General features: G+C 36.8%; 1 protein-coding gene across 25 annotated transcripts in view; it reads right to left on the bottom strand.

The window, feature by feature from the left end:
- The window catches only part of PCM1 (pericentriolar material 1), a 124,651-nt gene that overhangs the window by 64,698 nt on the left and 39,463 nt on the right, over positions 1 to 20,490 (bottom strand). For 24 of the 25 annotated variants that reach the window (XM_074383997.1, XM_074383979.1, XM_074383980.1 and 21 more), the window contains 8 exons: positions 17,134 to 17,311; positions 16,884 to 16,973; positions 13,845 to 13,951; positions 11,132 to 11,348; positions 2,676 to 2,859; positions 1,563 to 1,733; positions 923 to 1,077; positions 587 to 822 (listed from right to left, as the gene is read on the bottom strand). In XM_074383997.1, the coding sequence (XP_074240098.1) occupies positions 587 to 822; positions 923 to 1,077; positions 1,563 to 1,733; positions 2,676 to 2,859; positions 11,132 to 11,348; positions 13,845 to 13,951; positions 16,884 to 16,973; positions 17,134 to 17,311 (1,338 nt within the window). The remainder of the gene's footprint in view (positions 1 to 586; positions 823 to 922; positions 1,078 to 1,562; positions 1,734 to 2,675; positions 2,860 to 11,131; positions 11,349 to 13,844; positions 13,952 to 16,883; positions 16,974 to 17,133; positions 17,312 to 20,490) is intronic. The other variant, XM_074383983.1, reaches the window with a different exon arrangement.

The raw sequence follows: 20,490 nt of genomic DNA, 5'->3' as shown, positions 1-20,490 counted from the left end.
TGTCAACACAAAAAATGTACAAATTGCTTTTTAAACATTTATGATTAACCTTTAACCTTACTGAATACAATAACATATGGTTTTTCTTTTACATAAAGTGGTTTAAGATCTCAGGCTCTGGTATCAGGAAGTCTGAATGCTGGCTGGGACAGTCATATAAACTTTGTCAATTAAGACCTCTTCAATCTATTTAATATCTACCTCATTGAGATGCTGCAAGTTCTACATAAGGTCAGAGTTATTAGCAAAACAACAAAACATGTTCTCTTCTGTTTTTGTAAATAAAAACAGCTATATTACTTATAATAAAAGAAAACTTACTGGCAAATAATCTTTCTCATTTATGTATGGCTGCTTTTGTATTGTGAAGTTGTGACAGAGACTGTATGACCAGTCAACTATACAACCAATTTGCTCGTAATTTAAAAAGGTTGGTGACCTGACGTACAGCACGTAAAGTGCTTAAAACTTAAACTTCACATAATGCGTACAAGTATAATTATACCAAAGTAATTATCATACATAAATTTTATTTAAGACTGTACTATTTCACAAATAGGTTTTTAAAAGACCAAGCAATATTTACCTGTACCATAGCAACAAGATCTTGTAACTGTCTAAGTTTCTGTTTTGCAGCCATAAGTCTATTGATCTTCTGTTCAAACTCAGCATCTTCTGGATGCTCATCAACCAGACTGCTCCTGTGACTGGATAATGAAGCTCCACTGACTCCCTCCTCTTCTGCTTCTTCCTCCTCTTCCTCATCATCTTCACCTTGTGCAACATGAATCTCCTCTTCCCCTTCTCTATTATAACGACAATCTGCCGAAAACACGTATAATTAAAATCGGTAATTTTTAAAATAAACTTAAGAGCACATATGAACGAAAACCCGCAAAATTATCTGTAAATGCAGTCATACCTAAAGGAGGCACATTTAGAGCCCTTATGTTGGCAGCAGATCTGTTGTTAATTTCACAATTAGAATTAACTGCTCTCCCATCTCTATTATTAGAAACACATTGTGCATTACTATTACTATTAACTTCATTCCAGGTGGAAGCTACTTGTGGATTCCTAGAAGAAAACAGCCTCAAGTTATTTAAGGCACACACAAAAAAGAGATGGTAATCAAAATTTTAGAACTGCTAATAAAATACTCCAAACTAAGAACACTGTTGACTATGCCATTTAAATTCAAATTGAATAATCGACTCCTGCTTTTCAGTAACTTCTGCATATGCGCTATTGGGAAACCTAGAAAGAAAAAATGAAAATTACATCTAAAAACTAAGAGACAGGAAAATGCTAAGTTAGACACATCTCATGATTTAACTGAATTCGATCTAACAAACACAAATTTACTGAACTATTTTACTCCATACCTCCCTAATCATTTATCTTCACAGGGCAAAGATGATTACACTGACCAAAATAGATTTGCAAGAAAAAAGTTTATATAACAGGCTAACAATGAATGCTCTAATGAAGTATTTTTGTTCCCATATTAAAAGTATTACGTCAGAATATGCTGGGAAAACCACCAAAAAAAGAGTTCTTACCGAATGTTAGTAACAGGCTCAGAATTTTCATGCTCAGAATCATATTCTGACTCAGTTTCCTCATCTTTCCTGTTTTCATTCACGGCATCTGTCATCATGTCTGATGTTTGTTCATAATAGTGAACTAACTCTCTCAGTTCATTTAATCTCTTTCGAACTTCATTTAACTTCCTGATAAACAAAAAGTATAAGATTTACACCCGTTTTAGCAAAATAATGCAGACATTATTTTCATGTAATAGCAGCTAACACAAACAAAATTTAGACCTACTGAAATATCCCATTAGTGAACTATCCAGGGGGTATGACTGTAAAATAATGAGTTTAAAGCCAAGTACGGCTTACTCGAAATCTCACCATCTTATTTTTTAATGCTGTGTCAGGAAGAAAAGCATAAGAAAACCAAATTCAATTTAATTGTTCATTTTAAGCAGGTATAAATGTTAACAGCAGAAAACTTGATGTCAAAAATATTTCTAGGTTTCTCTGGTATCAAAAGTATGAAGTACTACTCAAATACTACCTCTCAGGCAAATCAGGTATACAGACATTACTGAGCATGTATAGAAGGTTCTTGATTTGTGTGCCCATCAGATCTAAAGAGTGTATATTATGTTTACCAAAAATAACAATTAAGTTTGCTGAGTTCATACTAAGGGCCAAGAGCAATACCAACATTTTTTAATGAAAACATATTTATGAACAGATATATTATTCCTATTTTGCAGATGAGGAAATACAGACTTAGTAAAGCTAAGTTATTTGTAGGTGGTGACGTAGCCTTGTGTGATACAACCTCAGGGCTGATTCTACAGGCTGGTCTCTAAATGATCTGAATACAGAAATATTCTAACTGTAGTCTTATTTTTGATCTGTGATTTGAAAAACAAAAAGATAACAGCAGTTCACAGAAATTACTTGTGTTAAAACATCGTCTTAGACAACTGTATGCACACACAAAACACACACATGCCTCTTTTACCTATCACTTAAGAATGTTTACAGTATTCAATAAATCCCGTTTTGCCAGAATTTTCAACACAAAGGAAAAAAACAGAATTTGTCCCTATTATTTTAATCTATGAAAACAATGATTGTAAAAAAATGTTTTACTGGAGTTTTTCAGTTGGATTGAGATGGCCTTCATTTTCACTCTCATTCTGAGAGACTAGAGAAGCAGCAGGATAAGGAACAGATGATGTGAGGCTACTGGATTCTCCGTTGACAACTGGTGCCAAGCCTACAGGGGCAGAGGGAGCTGAAGTACTTCTGTGATCCACACTCCTTTGTGGAGAGGCTGAAGAAGGCACAACAAAAAAATTGAAAAAAAATCACCAGTTAAACAAACATTTACAGTTGGCTGAGATATCGAAAAATACAAAGTAAAAATCATTAACAATTTCTACAGATTTAAATTTTAGAAACTTGTTTATTAGCATACTGCACAATTAAAAACACCAAACTGCAAACAGAAGACATGTTTACCTCTTCTTTCCAGAGATTCTATCATCTTTACATTATAATCACTGGGTTAAAGCAGAAAGGAAAGAAAAAAGATGGAAATTGACAAGAATGATGATATTCTACCTTGGAAAAATAACTAGAGGAGTACTCTAGTTAGTTTTAACTAATGAGTAAACTTGGTAACTCAACTTGATAAACTTGGTTCTAGGTTAAATTAAACAGGGCCACTAAGAATGATGCACAGTACTCCATCTGTAATCTTCATAGGGTAGCCCTAGCTGATTAGGTCTTCATCAGTTTTTCACACCCACAGACCAGAGAGTTAAATCTGGACACCAAGAAGGGACTTTTCTTGCTCCAGGAGACAAAGCAAAAGTGTTAAAGTGACTGTGGTACCTCCCTACCATGAAATAATAAACAGCAATAAAAATCTGCTAATTAGATAATGGCTAACCCTCTATGGTCCCTGAACTAAATTCAATTACTTTCTATTTAACTTGTTTTACTCTCAAATATAATTTCACTTTCAGGAGCAATTAATGAAGATTAAGAATCTCTGTACTTCTCTATCTCCTACCATTTCAAAGTTCCGGTCATTTACCAGTATCTTTCTCACAGGAACCATCCTTATTTGTTGCTCACTTTAGTAGAATTCCTGCAGGTGGTTTCCAGTAGTCTCCTCATTCTATTCACTGATCATTCTACACCTTTTGCTGCTGCTCTCACACTATTTCCCAGTAAGATAAAAATGGCCTTTAAGAGTCATCAATATACAGAGTGCTACTGTACGCATACAAAACTGACAACTACTTAAACACAACTTTCATGTTTTTTCTTAGTTGTGTTCATCTGTTTGTAAAGGATAAGAACTAGGATTATACTCTAGAGTAGGAAGAGACTAGCAAAAGTTAGAGAAAAGAAAGAAGTATGTTTTAGGACAGGAATAGTAAGGTTCTTTTGTGGGTGACAAAGAAAAAGGACCTATGTGGAGAATAAGGACCGGAGGCTCCAGAGATAATGGTTTTTGTTGTTTTTAAATCCCTCGTCTTCTCTTTAATTAGACAACAGCTAGAATGTTTTAAAGATCGGTGGAAAGTTGCCTCTACTGATTTCAACTTCTAATGCTTAAGCCTCTATTACTATTTGGATAAGAGACAGAGGCTATGTTTCAAAAGGTATTAGGATAGGAACTGAAGACCAGATCTGATCTAGACAAAGAAGGTGAAGTATCTGTGGAGCAGAAAATTTAGCTCTGTAGTTACAGCTACCTGGGATGATTAATTACATATTTTTTAAAAATTAATACGGACAAGGTTTAAAAGTAGAGGTGTGGGGGAGGGAACAAGGTGGCCCAATAGACACAACTCTGGTGCACAACACCCAGGGAGTGAGAGACGCAGAAATCAGAGATCTCCTAGCTCCAACCAGGTACCAGGTGCATTTCAACAGGTCTGGTTCAACAGCGAGCAAAGCCCAGTCAGAGCAGACCAAGGTGGGGTGGGGTGCTGCTTCACCCAGAAAGTGCATCTGACCAGTGACTCAGAGGCTCCCCCTCCAGCACCCTGGTCCAGATATAGCGCTTCCCCCAAGGCCTCAGCAATACACAGAACAGGGGATCTTTGCGCCTGGAATTACAAGCACAGAGTTGAATAATAACACAAGACGGTGTCCCAGACTGTCGCACAGATCTAAGCAAACGCGTAAGCCCATAAGCCGGCTGGGAGAGCCTGTGGACCGAACTACTGCCCCTTCCCCCTGCCCAGAGAGAGAGGGAGCTGAAAGTGGGGAGACGGATGGTGGGGCTGGGTGGGTGCCGACCCTCTCCCACAAACCCCAGAGGGCTGAGGCACTAACTCTAGCGGGTTACTCAGCCAGTGCTTCAGTCTGAGCTGAACACTGCCTGATCCAGCTCCCTGGAGGAAAGGCGCAACCCATCGTTAAAGAGGTGGGACTAGGCTTCATGTTTTAACAAAAAACACACGAAGCCTACATAGCAATGGGACAGTGTTCCTGATCACCCAGCAACGCCTCAAGGTCAGTGGAAGAGGCGGGCCTAACCTCCTAGTGCAAACAAAAAACACAAAGGAAGCCTACCTAGTAACCTCAAGGAGTCCCTGGAAACCTTGCAGTGTCTCGCAAGACAGACAAGTGACCTCATCAAGCAGCTCCCTGAGATCAGAGGCAAGTAAATCCACTAAGATGGGGAAAAAACAGTGCAAAAAAGATGAAAACATCAAAGACCAGAACACCTCTTTTCCTTCAACGGATCACAACGCCTCATCCACACAGGAACACAACATGACTGAGAAACAGTGCAATGAAGTGACAGAAACAGGCTTCAAAAGGTGGGTAATAACAAACGTTTCTGAGCTAAAGGAACATGGTCTAACCCAATGCAATGAAACTAAAAACCTTTGGAAAAAGGTTAGATGAAATGCTAACTAGAATAACCAGCTTAGAGAAGAACATAAACAACTTGATGGAGTTGAAAAACAGCACGAGAACTATGTGAAGGAAACACAAGTTTTAATGGCCAAACTGATCAAGCAGAAGAAAGGATATCAGAGATTGAAGATCGATTCAATGAAATAAAAAGAGAAGGCAAGACAAGAGAAAAAGAGAGTAAAAACAAATGAAGAAAGCCTCCAAGAAATATGGGATTATGTGAAAAGACCTAATCCATGCTTCATCAGTGTACCTAAACATGATAGGGAGAATGAATCCAAGCTGGAAAACACGCTCCAGGACATTATCCAGGAGAACTTCCCCAGCCTAGCAAGGCAGTCCAACATTCAAATCCAAGAAATACAGAGAACTCCACAAAAATATTCCTCAAGAAGAGTAACCCCAACGCACATAATCGTCAGATTCACCAGGGTTGAAATGAAGAGAAAAAATGCTAAGGGCAGCAAGAGAGAAAGGTCATGTCAACCACAAAGGGAAGCCCATGAGACTCACAGTGAATCTCTCGGCAGAAACCCCTACAAGACAGAAGAGAGTGGGGACCAATGTTCAACATCCTTAAAGAAAAGAACTTTCAACCCAGAATCTCATATCCAGCCAAACTAAGCTTCCTAGGTGAAGGAGAAATAAAATCCTTTACAGACAAGCAATTACTGAGAGATTTCGTTGCCATTAGACCTGCCTTACAAGAGCTCCTGAACAAAACACTAAACATTGAAAGAAACAAGTACCAGCTACTGCAAAAGCACACCAAATGGCAAAGACCAAAAATGCAATGAAGAAATTGAGTCAACAAACAGGTAAGAAAACCAGCCAGTAACAAAATGGCAGGATCAAATTCAAACCTAACAGTATTAAAATTGAATGTAAACAGCCAAAACGCCCCCATCAAAAGATGCAAACTGGATAAAAAGTGAAGACTCATCAGTGTGCTGTATTCAGGAATCCATCTCTCATACAAAGACACACAGACTCAAAATAAAGGGATAGAAGAAGATTTACCAAGCAAACGGACAACAAAAAAAAGCAGGGTTTTCAATCCTAGTCTCTGATTAAACGGACTTCAAATCAACAAAGATCAAGAGAGACAAAGAAGGGCATTACATAATGATAAAAGGATCAATCCAACAAGAAGAGCTAACTAACCTAAATATATAAGCACCCAACACAGGAGCACCCAGATACACAAAGCAAGTTCTTAATGACCTAAAGGGAGATTTAGACTCCCACACAATAATAGTGGGAGACCTCAACACTACAATGTCAATATTAGACAGATCAACGAGATAGAAAATTAACAAGGGCATCCATGACTTGAATGCAGAGCTGGACCAAGTGGACCTAACAGACATATATAGAACACTCCACCCAAAAATCCATAGAATATACATTCTTCTCAGCACCACATCACACTTGCTCAAAAATTGACCATATAATTGGAAGCAAACCACTCCTTAGCAAATGCAGAAGAATGGAAATCATAACAAAGAGTCTATGAGACCACAGTGCAATCAGGTAAGACTCAGGATTAAAAGACTCACTCAAATCCGCATAACAACTTGGAAACTCAACAACTTGCTTCTAAGTGTCGACTGGATAAACAATGAAATGAAGGCAGAAATAAAGATGTTCTTCGAAACCAATCAGAATGAAGACACAACTTACCAGAATCTCTAGGACACCTTTAAAGCAGTGTCGAGAGGGAAATTTATAGCAGTAAATGCCCACGTGAGAAACAAGGAATGATCTAAAATCAACACCCTATCATCAAGCTCAAAAGAGCTAGAGGAGCAAGATTTAAAAAACTCAAAAGCTAGCAGAAAACAAGAAATAACTAAGATCAGAGCTGAACTGAAGGAGATAGAGATACACACACACACACAAAAAAACACTTCAAAAAAATCATTAAATCCAGGAGCGGGTTTTTTGAAAAGATCAAGAAAATAGACACACCACTAGTCAGATTAATAAAAAAGAAAAGAGAGAAGAATCAAATAGATGCAATAAAAAACGATAAAGGGGTATCACCAGTGATTCCGCAGAAATACAAACTACCATCAAAGATTACTACAAACAGCTCTTTGCACTTAAGCCAGTAAACCTGGAAGAAATGGATAAATTCCTGGACATTTGCACTCTACCAAGACTAAACCAGGAAGAAGTTGAAACCCTAAACAGACCAATAACAAGGGCTGATGTTAAAGCAGTAATAGGCTACCAACCAAAAAAAGTCCAGGTCCAGATGGGTTCACAGCCGAATTCTACCAGACATACAAAGAGGAGCTGGTTCCATTCCTTCGGAAACTATACCAAACAATACAAAAAGAGGGAATCCTCCCTAACTCATTCTATGAGACCAACATCATCCTGATACCAAAATCAGGCAGAGACTCAACTAAAAAAGAAAACTTCAGACCAATATCCATGATGAATAGTGACGCAAAAATCTTCAATAAAATACTGGCAAACCGATTGCAACAGTACATCAAAAAGCTTATTCATTATGATCAAGTAGGCGTCATCCCAGGGATGCAAGGCTGGTTCAACATACGCAAGTCCATAAACAGAACCAAAGACAAAAACCACATGATTATCTCAATAGAAGCAGAGAAGGCCTTCGATAAAATTCAACAGCCCTTCATGCTAAAAACTCTCAATAAACTAAGTATTGACAGAATGTATCATAAAATAATAAAAGCTATTTATGACAAACCCACAGCCAATATCATACTCAACAGGCAAAAGCTGGAAGCGTTCCCTTTGAAATCTGGCACTAGACAAGGATGCCCTCTCTCACCACTCCTATTCAATATAGTATTGGAAGTTCTTGCCAGGGTAATCAGGTAAGAAAAAGAAATAAAGAGTATTCAATTAGGAAAGGAGAAAGTCAAACTGTCTCTATTTGCAGATGACATGATTGTAAATCTAGAAGAACTCATCATCTCAGCCCAAAATCTTCTCAAACTGGTAAGCAATTTCAGCCAAGTCTCGGGATACAAAATCAATGTGCAGAAATCACAAGCATTCCTATATACCAATAACAGACTTAAGGAGAGCCAAATCAAGAGTGAACTCCCATTCACAATTACTACAAAGAAAATAAATACCTAGGAATACAACAAAGGATGTAAAGGACCATTTCACAGAGAACTACAAACCACTGCTCAACCAAATAAGAGAGGACACAAACAGACGGAGAAACATTCCATGCTCATGGTTAGGAAGAATCAGTATCGTGAAAATGGCCATACTGCCCTAAGTAATTTATAGATTCAATGCTATCCCCATCAAGCTATCAATCACCTTCTTCACAGAAATGGAAAAAAATACTTTAAACTTCATATGGAACCACAAAAGAGCCCACATAGCCAAGACAATCCTAAGCAAAAAAAACAAAGCCAGAGGTATTACACTGCCAGACTTCAAACTATACTAACAAGGCAACAGTAATCAAAATAGTATAGTACCAGTACCAAAACAGAGACATAGACCAATGGAACAGAACAGAGGCCTTGGAAGCCACACCACACATCTAAAACCATCTGATCTTGGACAAACCTGACAAAAACAGCAATGGGGAAAGGACTCCATGTTAAACAGTGTTGGGAAAACTGGCTAGCAATGTGCAGAAAACAGAAACTGGACCCTTTCTTCTCACCTTACACTAAAATTAACTCCAGATGGATTAAGGATTTAAACATAAAACCTAACACCATAAAAACTCTAGAAGAAAACACAGGCAAAACTCCAGGACATAGGCATGGGCAAGGACTTCATGACTAAAAAACCAAAAGCAATTAACAACAAAAGCCAAGATAGACAAATGGGATCTAATTAAACTTTAGAGCTTCAGAGCAACAATCATCAGAGCTGACAACCAAGAGAATGGGAAAACAATTCTGCAATCTACCCATCTCACAAAGGGCTAATATCCAGAATCCAAAAAGAACTAAAACATTTACAAGAAAAAAACAAACTCATTCAAAAGTGGGCAAAGGATATGAACAGACACTTCTCAAAATCAGACATATATGAGGCCAAAAAACATATGAAAAAATGTTCATCATCACTGGTCATTAGAGATATGCAAATCAAAACTACACTGAGATACCATCTCACGCCAGTTAGAATGGCGATCACTAAAAAATCTGGAACCAACAGATACTGGAGAGGATGTGGAGAAACAGGAACACTTTTACACTGTTGGTGGGAATGTAAATTAATTCAATCATTATGGAAGACAGTGCAGTGATTTCTCAAGGATCTAGAAATAGCAATTCCATTTCGCCCAGCAATCCCATTACTGGGTATATACCCAAAGGACCATAAATTGTTCTATTATAAAGCCACGTGCACACGTATGTTCATTGCAGCCCTGTGTACAATAGCAAAGACCTGGAACCAACCCAAATGCCCAGAATGATAGACTGTACAAAGATGTGGCACATATACACCATGGAATACAACACAGCCATAAAAAACTATGAGTTCGTGTACTTTGTAGGGACTTGGATGAATCTGGAAACCATCATTCTCAACAAACTGACACAAGAACAGAAAACCAAACACCACATGTTCTCACTCACAGGTGGGTGCTGAACAATGAGAACATGTGGACTCTGGGAAAGGAGCATCATACACTAGGGGTGGGGTGGGGTGGAGGTAGGAGAGGGACAGCTGGGGGTGGGGAGGGTGAGGAGGGATAACATGGAGAGAAATGCCAGATATAGGTGAAGGGGAAATAGAGGTAGCAAACCACCTGGTTATGTATGCACCTATGCAACAATCCTGCATGACCTGAACATGTACCCTAGAACCTAAAGTAAAATAAATAAAATAAAATAATGAATATAAGACAAGGAGTTAGAAGTTGTGGACTCTATACTAAACCATATATACAAATTTTTCATTTTTTTTAAAATAAACACTCTGTTTCAATAGTTTTGGGTTTTTATACCAAAATACTAATTGTATTAATTTTTCTTTTTTTTCTTTTCTTTTTTTTTTTTTTTGAGACAGAGTTTCGCTGTTGTTACCCAGGCTGGAGTGCTATGGCACAATCTTGGCTCACCGCAACCTCCGCCTCCTGGGTTCAAGCAATTCTCCTGCCTCAGCCTCCCGAGTAGCTGGGATTACAGGCGTGCACCACCATGCCCGGCTAATTTTTGTATTTTTAGTAGAGACGGGGTTTCACCTTGCTGACCAAGATGGTCTCGATCTCTTGACCTCGTGATCCACCCACCTCAGCCTCCCAAAGTGCTGGGATTACAGGCGTGAGCCACCGCGCCCGGCTAATTTTTCTTTATGGGAAAATGTTGAATAGGTTTAAAAACACAGTATTATAATATCCAAGTATCAAATAGTTAACCTTTCTCCTACCTTTCATTTACTAAAATCCTACCAATTTTTGAAGGTCTAACTATTCTTTCCCTTTTCTGAATTACAAAACTTATTTACCATCTATTTGGCTTCTGTCATGTATTGGCTTGTGACTTAAAAATTTTCACATGCACGTCTTAAGTCTCTACAAATATTTTTGAGGAACTATGTGTGCATTCATCAAATACTAAATTTAACTATTATACGACAGTATACATACTTCTGTGTCTTACACCTAATACTGCTGAACCAGGTTTACTCACATGATGAATTGTTCAGATGCTGATCTCGAAGTGTATGAAGTTCTCCAAGCAATCTGTCCATTTTTTGTTTCTTTTCCTGTAGCACTCTCATTTTGCTAAAAAGTTGAACTTTCTCATCAGGTAAACGTTCTGAAGCTGATGGATTCCTGCTCTGGGAAACCTCCCTAGTTAATGAAAGACTTTCTGCCTGTCTTCTATTGTCTGGAACAGCTGGAGGCTTATTAAAAAACAAAAAAAGAGAAGAATTAAGACTAAGGCAATTAAATGCATTCTCGTTTTTTAAATACATAAATATTCTTTATAAAGAGAGACAAATATTTGCTAGGTTGTGCTGGTAGGTAAGCATATACCCTTACTATTCCCAAATTAAATATGGTTTCCTGATATGCCACTTTTCTTTTTAAGATGGAATCCTGCTCTTGTCACCCAGGCTGGAGAGCAAAGATGCGATTTCAGCTCACTGCAACCTCCGCCTCCTGGGTTCAAGTGATTCTCCTGCCTCAGCCTCCCGAGTAGCTGGGATTACAGGAGCCTGCCACCATGCCCAGCTAATTTTTGTATTTTTAATAGAGAGGTGTTTCACTAAGTTGGTCAGGCTGATCTCAAACTCCTGACTTCAGGTGATCCACTGGCTTGGCCTTCAAAAGTGCTAAGATTACAGGCATGAGCCACCACACCTGGCCGCCATTATCAATATATGAAGTCATCCTTCAGTATCCCTGAGGGGTTGGTTCAAGGATCCCCAGGCCACCAAAAACAAACGACAGGTAATACCCAAATCTCTTATATAAAATGGTGTTGTATTTGCATATAATCTACACACATCCTCCCATATACATTAAATCATCTCTAGATTACATATACTACCTAATACAATGTAAACGTTATGTAAATCGTTGTTATATGTTTTAATTTGCATTTAAAAATTGTTGTAGTGTTATTTTCCCCCCCAAAATATTGTCGATTCACAGTTGGTTAAATCTACAGATGTAGAAACCACAGATACTAAGAGCTGACTCTATGTGGTTTTATAGACACATAACCACACAGTGGTCTTGGATTCACTGAACATCATCACTTAAATCAAAAGTAATAAAATGCCACGTTACATAAAATAAACCTTCAAAATCTCATTCTTTCTCTTGCCTTCTTTCTAGAGCTACCACTGTAAACTTTAACTTCTTAACACAGCAATTTTTCCCATCACTTCTCTCTCATGTTCCTTTTCTTTTTTTTCCTTTTTGAGACAAAGTGTTACTCTGTGGCACAGGCTGGAGTGCAGTGGCACGATCTCAGCTCACTGCAACTTCCATCTCCTAGATTCAAGCAATTCTCCTGCCCCTCAGCCTCCCGAGCAGCTGAGATTACAGGTGTGTGCCACAACGCCCAGCTAATTTTTGCATTTTTAATAGAGATGGGGTTTCACCATGTTGGCCAGACGGGTCTCAAACTCCTGCCTTGGTCTCCCAAAATGCTGGGATTACAGGCATAAACCACTGCTCCCGGCCTTTTTTTTTTTTTTTAAATTATGAAACATTGCAAGAATCCACTAAGGCTTAGAAAATCATATAATGAATACTTCCCATTATGCTAAGACACATTTCAACATTTACCCATATTTGCATCAAATATAACATTACAAATTTAACTAAAGCAAATTTAACTATTTGTACCCTTTATAATATTATTACCTATTCCAAAGGTCACCACAACCTAGAATCAGGTATCTACCATTCTCATACATGTTTTTATTTTCTAATACTATGTATACATAAATTTAAAATGCAGACTTTTTAAAAAATAAGTTGAGTCGTGTCCTTCTTAAACTTTAAGTTTTCATTCATTAGCCATGGCTTATTTACTGTAACTCCTGTAAAGAATTTCACTCTATGTCTGTATCAGAATTCGTTAACCCATTTTTCTGTTCGTGGACATTTGGGCTGTTTCTGGTTTTTTGCTATTAACACAGAGCTGCCATGAATATTCTTATATCCATCTTCTCACAAACATGAGAGAGTTTCTCTCAAGTAGGCCATGGGTCTCCCAGAAAAAATTTACCAGGTACTGCTATATAATTCTTCAAAGTGGTTGCGCCATATTCTCTCATTTTCACTTGGTCAGCAAGAAGATGAGACACTGCATCTTCAATCACACTCACTTCCAGTGGACACGCATTAATTCATCCTTTCTTACCAAAGGCCCACATATTGAAAATATGCTCTTGTATCACTTACAAAGTGCATCAGATTACAACTCACTAATTCACAAATTAAGAACTTTCTTAAAATTGTTAGCAAAATATTCCTTCAAATGAGAATTCCATGACTATATTGAATCTCATAAATCTAGTCAAAGGACACAGATTTAAATCAAACTCTTAATGGTTGTGACCATTAAGTATATTGGAGGAAAAAAAATACGCCACCAGTAGCATACGAAGGAAAAACTTCACTGATCATTTCAAAGCAAATTTTCTCCTAACTTAGTGATTCACAAAGTATAGTCCCCAGACCACCAGCACTGGACTCAAACATGGAGACGCCCACCCCAAATCCATGAATCATAATTTTGGAAGGTGGGGGGACCGCACCAACCGGAAACCTACACTGCTCAACAATCATGCCAGATGATACGTATGCTCACTCAAGTTTCAGAACCACTGTTTTAATTAATGTGATTTTTAAACTCAACTATACTGAAACAACTAGGTTACCTGAGAATCTCCAAGCTGATTGTGAAAACGCTGAATTAAATCATTCAACTCTTCATTTAGTTCAGATGTGATACTGACGCCAGATAAGCTGCCTGCAGTTTCTGCAACTGGAAATTAATAACTATTAATTAATATAAATAAATCAAATGCCTTTTTTAATCTGAGAAGCTAATAAATTTTTAAACATTTAAAACGCTTACCTAAGTAACTTGAAACTAGTTAACACTGATCTATCTGCCAATAATCATTTTATTGGAAGCTTCCATCTAACCTAAAAATAAAGGGATGGTCACAAAACTCTAGTAAAGTGGTTCATCTTTTTCTGTCTCAACATACAGGAGGGATACTGTTACATCCCAATTAATAACAGTGACTCAGAGGAGCAGGGATTTCTAAGGTCACTGGGGAGTAGAAGGTTAAGTGATAGTGTAAAAAAGCACAGCTGATTCTGACAAGTTTCAATCTCTATGTTCTCGAATAGAATTAATGCTCTGGTAGAACGGTTGGCATACTTTTCTTAAAGATTCAAATAGTAAATATGTTGGGCTTTGTGGGAAATACAGTTTTTGTTTCAACCACCCAACTCTGCTGTTACAGGGTAAAAGCAACTGTAGACGATGTAAACAAATGGGCATGGCTGTGTTCCCTAAAACTTTATTTCAGGCACTGAACTAAAGCCAGCTGACCACAGTTTGCTGACTCCTATAGTAAAATGTGTAATTTAGCAAAGTGGCTGTTTGTGATACAACTCATACTAAAAGACTGTGGTTTTTATCTTCTTAAACTAAAAAACATGCCCCCATACTGGTAAAGCAGTTTTGTGACCATTTTCATAAGAGTTACTGTTCTACCAACAAATAACCCCATCCGTACCTTCACTTCTAACTCTCCAACTCTAAAAAAGACACTGGTGGCCAGGTGCAGTGTCGCACGCCTGTAATCCCAGCACTTTGGGTGGGGGTGAGGCAGGCAGATCTACTTGAGAGGAGGGGTTCAAGACCAGCCTGGGCAACACAGACCCCGTCCCTACAAAACTACAAAGATCAGCCTGGCATGGTGTTGCACACCTGTAGTCTCAGCTATTCGGGAGGCTTAGGTGAGGGGAGTACTTGAGCCAGAGAGGTGGAGGCTGCAGTGAGCCAAGATCACGCCACTGTATTCCAGCCTGGGTGACAGGGCGAGACCCTGCCTCAAAAAAAAAAAAAAAGAAAGAAAAGGAAATTGGTTATAAATTGCTTCTGTTTTAAAGGAAAATACTAGCTTTTTTCCACTGAGAATTTCAAAGCTATATGGAATCCTATGTATCTAGTCAAAACTCCATGCTGAAAAGAAAGTAATTACAGTACTGACAACATATGTAAATTGCTAGTTAAATGGTGAAAGGGACACTCTGAAGTAACATAATTATCCCAAGGTAGTACCTTCTCATATACCAGATTAAATACTTCAACTGTGGCTTTTCATTAGTACTTCCCTGCAAAATCTCACAAACACAAGAGTAAATCTGTTTTAAAATTACTAAAATTATTTTTGAAATAGTACAAAATATGTGCATTATACTCCTATTCTCTGATGCAATGTATTTTTAAAGAAGAAATTATCTGCTTACTTTTAAAAGTTCATATTCAGAAACAGAAATAAGACCCCTGACCTAGAATTCAAGAAATGTGATTCTGCTAAAATTCTATATATATCTAGGCAAGTTACAAACTCTGTAGAATTCCTTCTCCATAAAAATAAGAACTAAAGCTCTGACTAACCTAGAAATCTCTGATGATCAAAGGAGATTATACAAATATAGACAGTAATGTAACTATCAGAGGTTACATTACTTACAAGCTTTTAAATTTGATATTCCAAACTTGAAAAATATTTAAAAGGTTAGTCAAACTAGTATTTAGTCATTATGTTAAAATATTTTAATTATCTTTTCCTAAATTATCTATTTCCTAAATATAAATAGAAAAGCTAATAGTACTTTAAATTTTACAAAGGAAAAATAGGAACAAAAATCTTTCTAATTACTACTATATACAGTACGATATACAGTTATATAATTATTCCAAAAGGGTAAGTTATTTGAAAGTGATAACATTCTTTATGAAAATGAAAACTTAAACTAGGTATAACAGGGATTAAACAGTTGAGCCAGTGGGCTACATCTGGACAGCAAAATAAACTGATTCACAACAGGGTAGCTTCAGTGAGAACCTAAACTCACCCACAAAACAAAGTGCTCAAAGAAGAGAAATTATTATTAGAAGGAGATGGTGGGATAGACTAGAAAACACAACTTAGTTTTATTGTTAATAAGTAATTATCCTTTTTTTTTTTAATGAGAAACTAAAACTCTTAGGTTTGAAAGTGATGATAAACTTACAAAGACTGAATACTAATAAATTCAACACAATTTCATCTTGATCACACATGGCTATGAAAGAGGGAGGAAAAAAATTTCTGAATCTTAGGAAGAATGTATGGACTACAAATAGAGTTCTAAGGAGCTGGTACATACAATTGGATACCTAATTAAAATAACACCTAAGGGCCGGGCGCGGTGGCTCAAGCCTGTAATCTCAGCACTTTGGGAGGCCGAGGCGGGTGGATCACGAGGTCGAGAGATCGAGACCATCCTGGTCAACATGGTGAAACCCCGTCTCTACTAAAAATACAAAAAATTAGCTGGGCATGGTGGCGTGTGCCTGTAATCCCAGCTACTCAGGAGGCTGAGGCAGGAGAATTGCCTGAACCCAGGAGGCGGAGGTTGCGGTGAGCCGAGATCGCGCCATTGCACTCCAGCCTGGGTAACAAGAGCGAAACTCCGTCTCAAAAAAAAAAAAAATAACACCTACTACTAACATGAATGCTAAAGATGCTTTATAAATTTATTCACTGTCTCATTTAAGGTTTTAATTCTTTCTTGGGCAACAAGCAAAAAATGACAATCCTCGTTGAAAGAAATAGGAAAAAGGGAAATAAATGCATCACAAGCCTTATCAGTCTGATGTACAAAACAGAACTACAGGCTGTCTCTTTTACCTCTAAAGGGTATTTTCTGATGAAAAGGAGAGCGATCTGGCTGTCTGCACGATATAATATGATGGCCAGCAGTTGTCCCTGCAATCTTTTCTGCATAACCAGAGAAAAGCACAGGAAAGCATAAGCCTCATATATAGGTTTCTAAACTAGACAACAATCAAGATGTGATGATATAATAATCAGCATCCACCCTGCCATACAATTGTCTGAGTCTTCCTTACAAAAAGAATATTCTCAGACTGTGACATACCAGAATCATCCATCACTGCAATAGCTTGCTCTGCTTTATGTTGCAGAGCTAGTAGTGCAGCCTGCCGTCCCTGTAGAGCTCTCAGTTGCTCCTGCTGTTGTAACATTCTTTTTAATAAATCATGTTGTTTCTTCAAATTTTCTATCTCTTCCATAGGCTCCTGCTGAGGATCTCTAGCCTGGAAAATTAGACCAACAATAACTAACTGAGTATTAAAATCCATGTTGCTGTTTCAATTAACAATAGCAAAGTACATACATCATTAACAAATTAAATATACAACCCTAGATATAGTTTTAGTAGACATGAAGGAAAAAGAATAAGAATAGAATCATGACACAGAGATATAGCCTGCTACTTAAGAGTTAGGCAATTTCACAGTAAAAAGCTATAAACAATGGCTTAGCAGAAATAGGAATGAACAAAAGTAAAAGACATACAAAACATAAAACAGAAAGGCCAAGAGGGACACACACACACACCCCCACACCCGGAAGAATCTAGACCCCTAAAGTAGGAGAACATTACACTGGATTAATGACCTATAAGTCTTTTTTAAAAAAAGACTTGAAGTAATACTTATAAACAACAAAACCTAGAAAGCAGGCAAGCCTACTATTTCTAACAAAGAACTGAAATTTTAAAAATATATTATTTAATAATCTTATGTAAAAATATTTTAACTGAATCACATTGTCCGGCATATAAAAAAACAAAAAAATTTATATTCTGTATCAAAGGCATCATTATTTTCCTCTTAAATTATGTTCATTCAGTCGAATCTGATGACATAAAATAGAAGTAAATACTTCCAAATTCCCCCAAAATGCTAGGTTACCAACTAGTCTAAAAGTAGAGAGATGAATTAAATAAGTGCCACTTACAAAAATGATAAAGTTTTAAGTGTTAATCATCAAATTATTCAAAATGTAACCCAACAAGAAAATGGAAAAGCAAGTCAGGGACAAATTTAAATACAACCTGGAAACAGTATATTACAGGCTAAATTATACACTGAAATGTGTACCCTAACTGTCTTTTTCATCACTGATTTACCGTTTAAAAAATGTTTTAAAAGTTCAATGATTTTACCTAATATTTACATAAAATATTCCATCTTTGTTTCACTAGGTCAATTTTAAATTTGCATTGCTTTTATGTAAATTTTAGACAAATTACTAAGGAGAGCAAAGAAGTTCAAAGATGTCTTTTGATAGTAAATGTACTGGTCTACACCTTCCTAGGCACATTTGATTCCTAGAGAAATTATGGAGCATACAGATGGGCTCAAGAGAAACTCCCTTCTGAACGACATCCTTTACCAGTACTATATAAAAATACCTTTATCTTCCCAAATAGAACTCATCGGTATTGTGAATAAGCAAGAATAATTGTGACAATATTTTACACTGTGACTTGGAAATCAATAAAATTAGTAAGTAAACAAGTAAGTACATGGCAGAGAGTTAAATATTCAAGAAAGTTATGATCAAATAGGAAGTAAAACATAATTAGATTATTTCATGTAAACTATATATGGTCAGTGCCATAATTATCCTAGACTGTCTCTCGACTTCATGAGCACAGGAAAGAAATAGCCTACCTGGATCTTGGTAAGCCAATATTTATTAGACATTTTTCTGTAGTCTTGAACCTCTAATGAACTGAAACTTTTAACAATTAAGTACTATTTATTCAATTCTCTCCTGTAAGGGAAGTTATCTTGTAAATATTTACATCCATTTCTGTTGAAATTCATCCTAGTCTGGCTTGTTTTCAGACAGTTTCCTTTTTTAGGAAAAAAAAAAAACAAACTTTGAAGGGTAGGGATAATTATAAACAGGTAGCCCTCTCAAAATGCAGCAAAAATAATTTTACAATGTTTTCATCAAAGTCAATGGTAAAATGTAAAGCCAAACCAAATAGGTACAGATATCAATGGAATGACTAAAAAAAATCTCTCCAGGTCGGTTAAATGCTCCTCTAAAATAATATAAATTATAATTAGGAGAAAAACAATGCAAATAAGAAAAAAACCATACTTTTAAGTTCCTTAATCCTTATTAGTTACAAACCTGTGATAACCTATTATAAAGAATTCTAAGCTATTAAACACAATTATCTTCAAATTTTTCACTAATCCAAAAATGAATTCTCAACAATTTTCAAAATTAGTGAAGTATTACTACTACTTAATAATGTTCACATTCATATAAATAACATTTCAAACTGATGCTCAGAAAAACTGACCCAATGGATGGGAGTAGAGCCTATGACCAAATATACACAAAAAGAAGATGAGAAAATAAAAATACTGAGGTAGAAATAAGAACATACCAAGAAGAGGGCACCTAGAAGAGAAATCCAAAAAGGATGCTAGTTGTATATTCATTTTTCAAACACATACTTTTGTTTTTTTCTTTATTAAACACGTATTTTATTTGAACTTTTTTTGTCACTTTCACCAACTAGAATTTTAGTTTACAGATTAAAGTAACTTAGGCATGAAATCTTGAGTTGCATGTATGTAATAGTCCCACTTCAGAGAACACTCAATCTTCATTTCCTCTACTCAACAGAGGATCCCCTAGTAAATTCATGGATCCACATATATTTTTACAGCTTCAGATACTTATATACTCCACTTCCTTCATGTGAAGGGTGAAGAACTATATGCCCAGAGAAGATAAAGCTGTGACTTATCCAATGTCACAGTTATGAGAAATCAGGTTCTTAGACTCTAGCATTCTTCATGTCATACTGTCTGCTCCAAATTACCTGCTTGGATTCTAAATACAAAAGTGAAAGACACCATGTCTGAAGAAGCATAGCTGGTCTGGAAGACAGGGCAAGCTCTAATGCAATAACTAGCAATGATGAAATTAATGGTAAAACAAAGGTACATGGTACAAAGAAAACTTATAAATTTCAAGAGGTGAGATTAAATGAGGAGGTCATGAGGATAGGAAAACAATGAGGGCATGGCTACTCAAAGAGACTGTCTTTTGTAAAATTATGCAAGATATCATCATGTCTTGAAATATTTCATAAAGTTGAACATGTCCTTGGTAGGCAGCTCTAGAATATCAATCATTTCATATCATGTGTAAGTCTCAAGGTTGCTTTCAACTCCGAATCTCATGTAAGACCTCAACTGTTTTCTACACTATCCTAACAGAATACTACATTTTGAAAAGATTCTATAGAGGAAATGGGGGTGGGGTGGTGACAATGACAGTTCCTGCATAGCAGAGAAAAAATAAACACAGGTGGTAGGAATTAAGATTTTTTTCCTGAAGAAATTAAAATGATTTTGCAAATGGAGTACCAACAAAACAATAATGAGATAGCCTTAAG

Source organism: Saimiri boliviensis, chromosome 13 (genome assembly GCF_048565385.1).
Source record: "Saimiri boliviensis isolate mSaiBol1 chromosome 13, mSaiBol1.pri, whole genome shotgun sequence".
Classification (NCBI taxonomy): Eukaryota; Metazoa; Chordata; class Mammalia; order Primates; family Cebidae; genus Saimiri; species Saimiri boliviensis.
The sequence above is the reverse complement of the archived record's forward strand: the minus strand, read 5'-3'. Positions and strand labels throughout refer to the sequence as shown.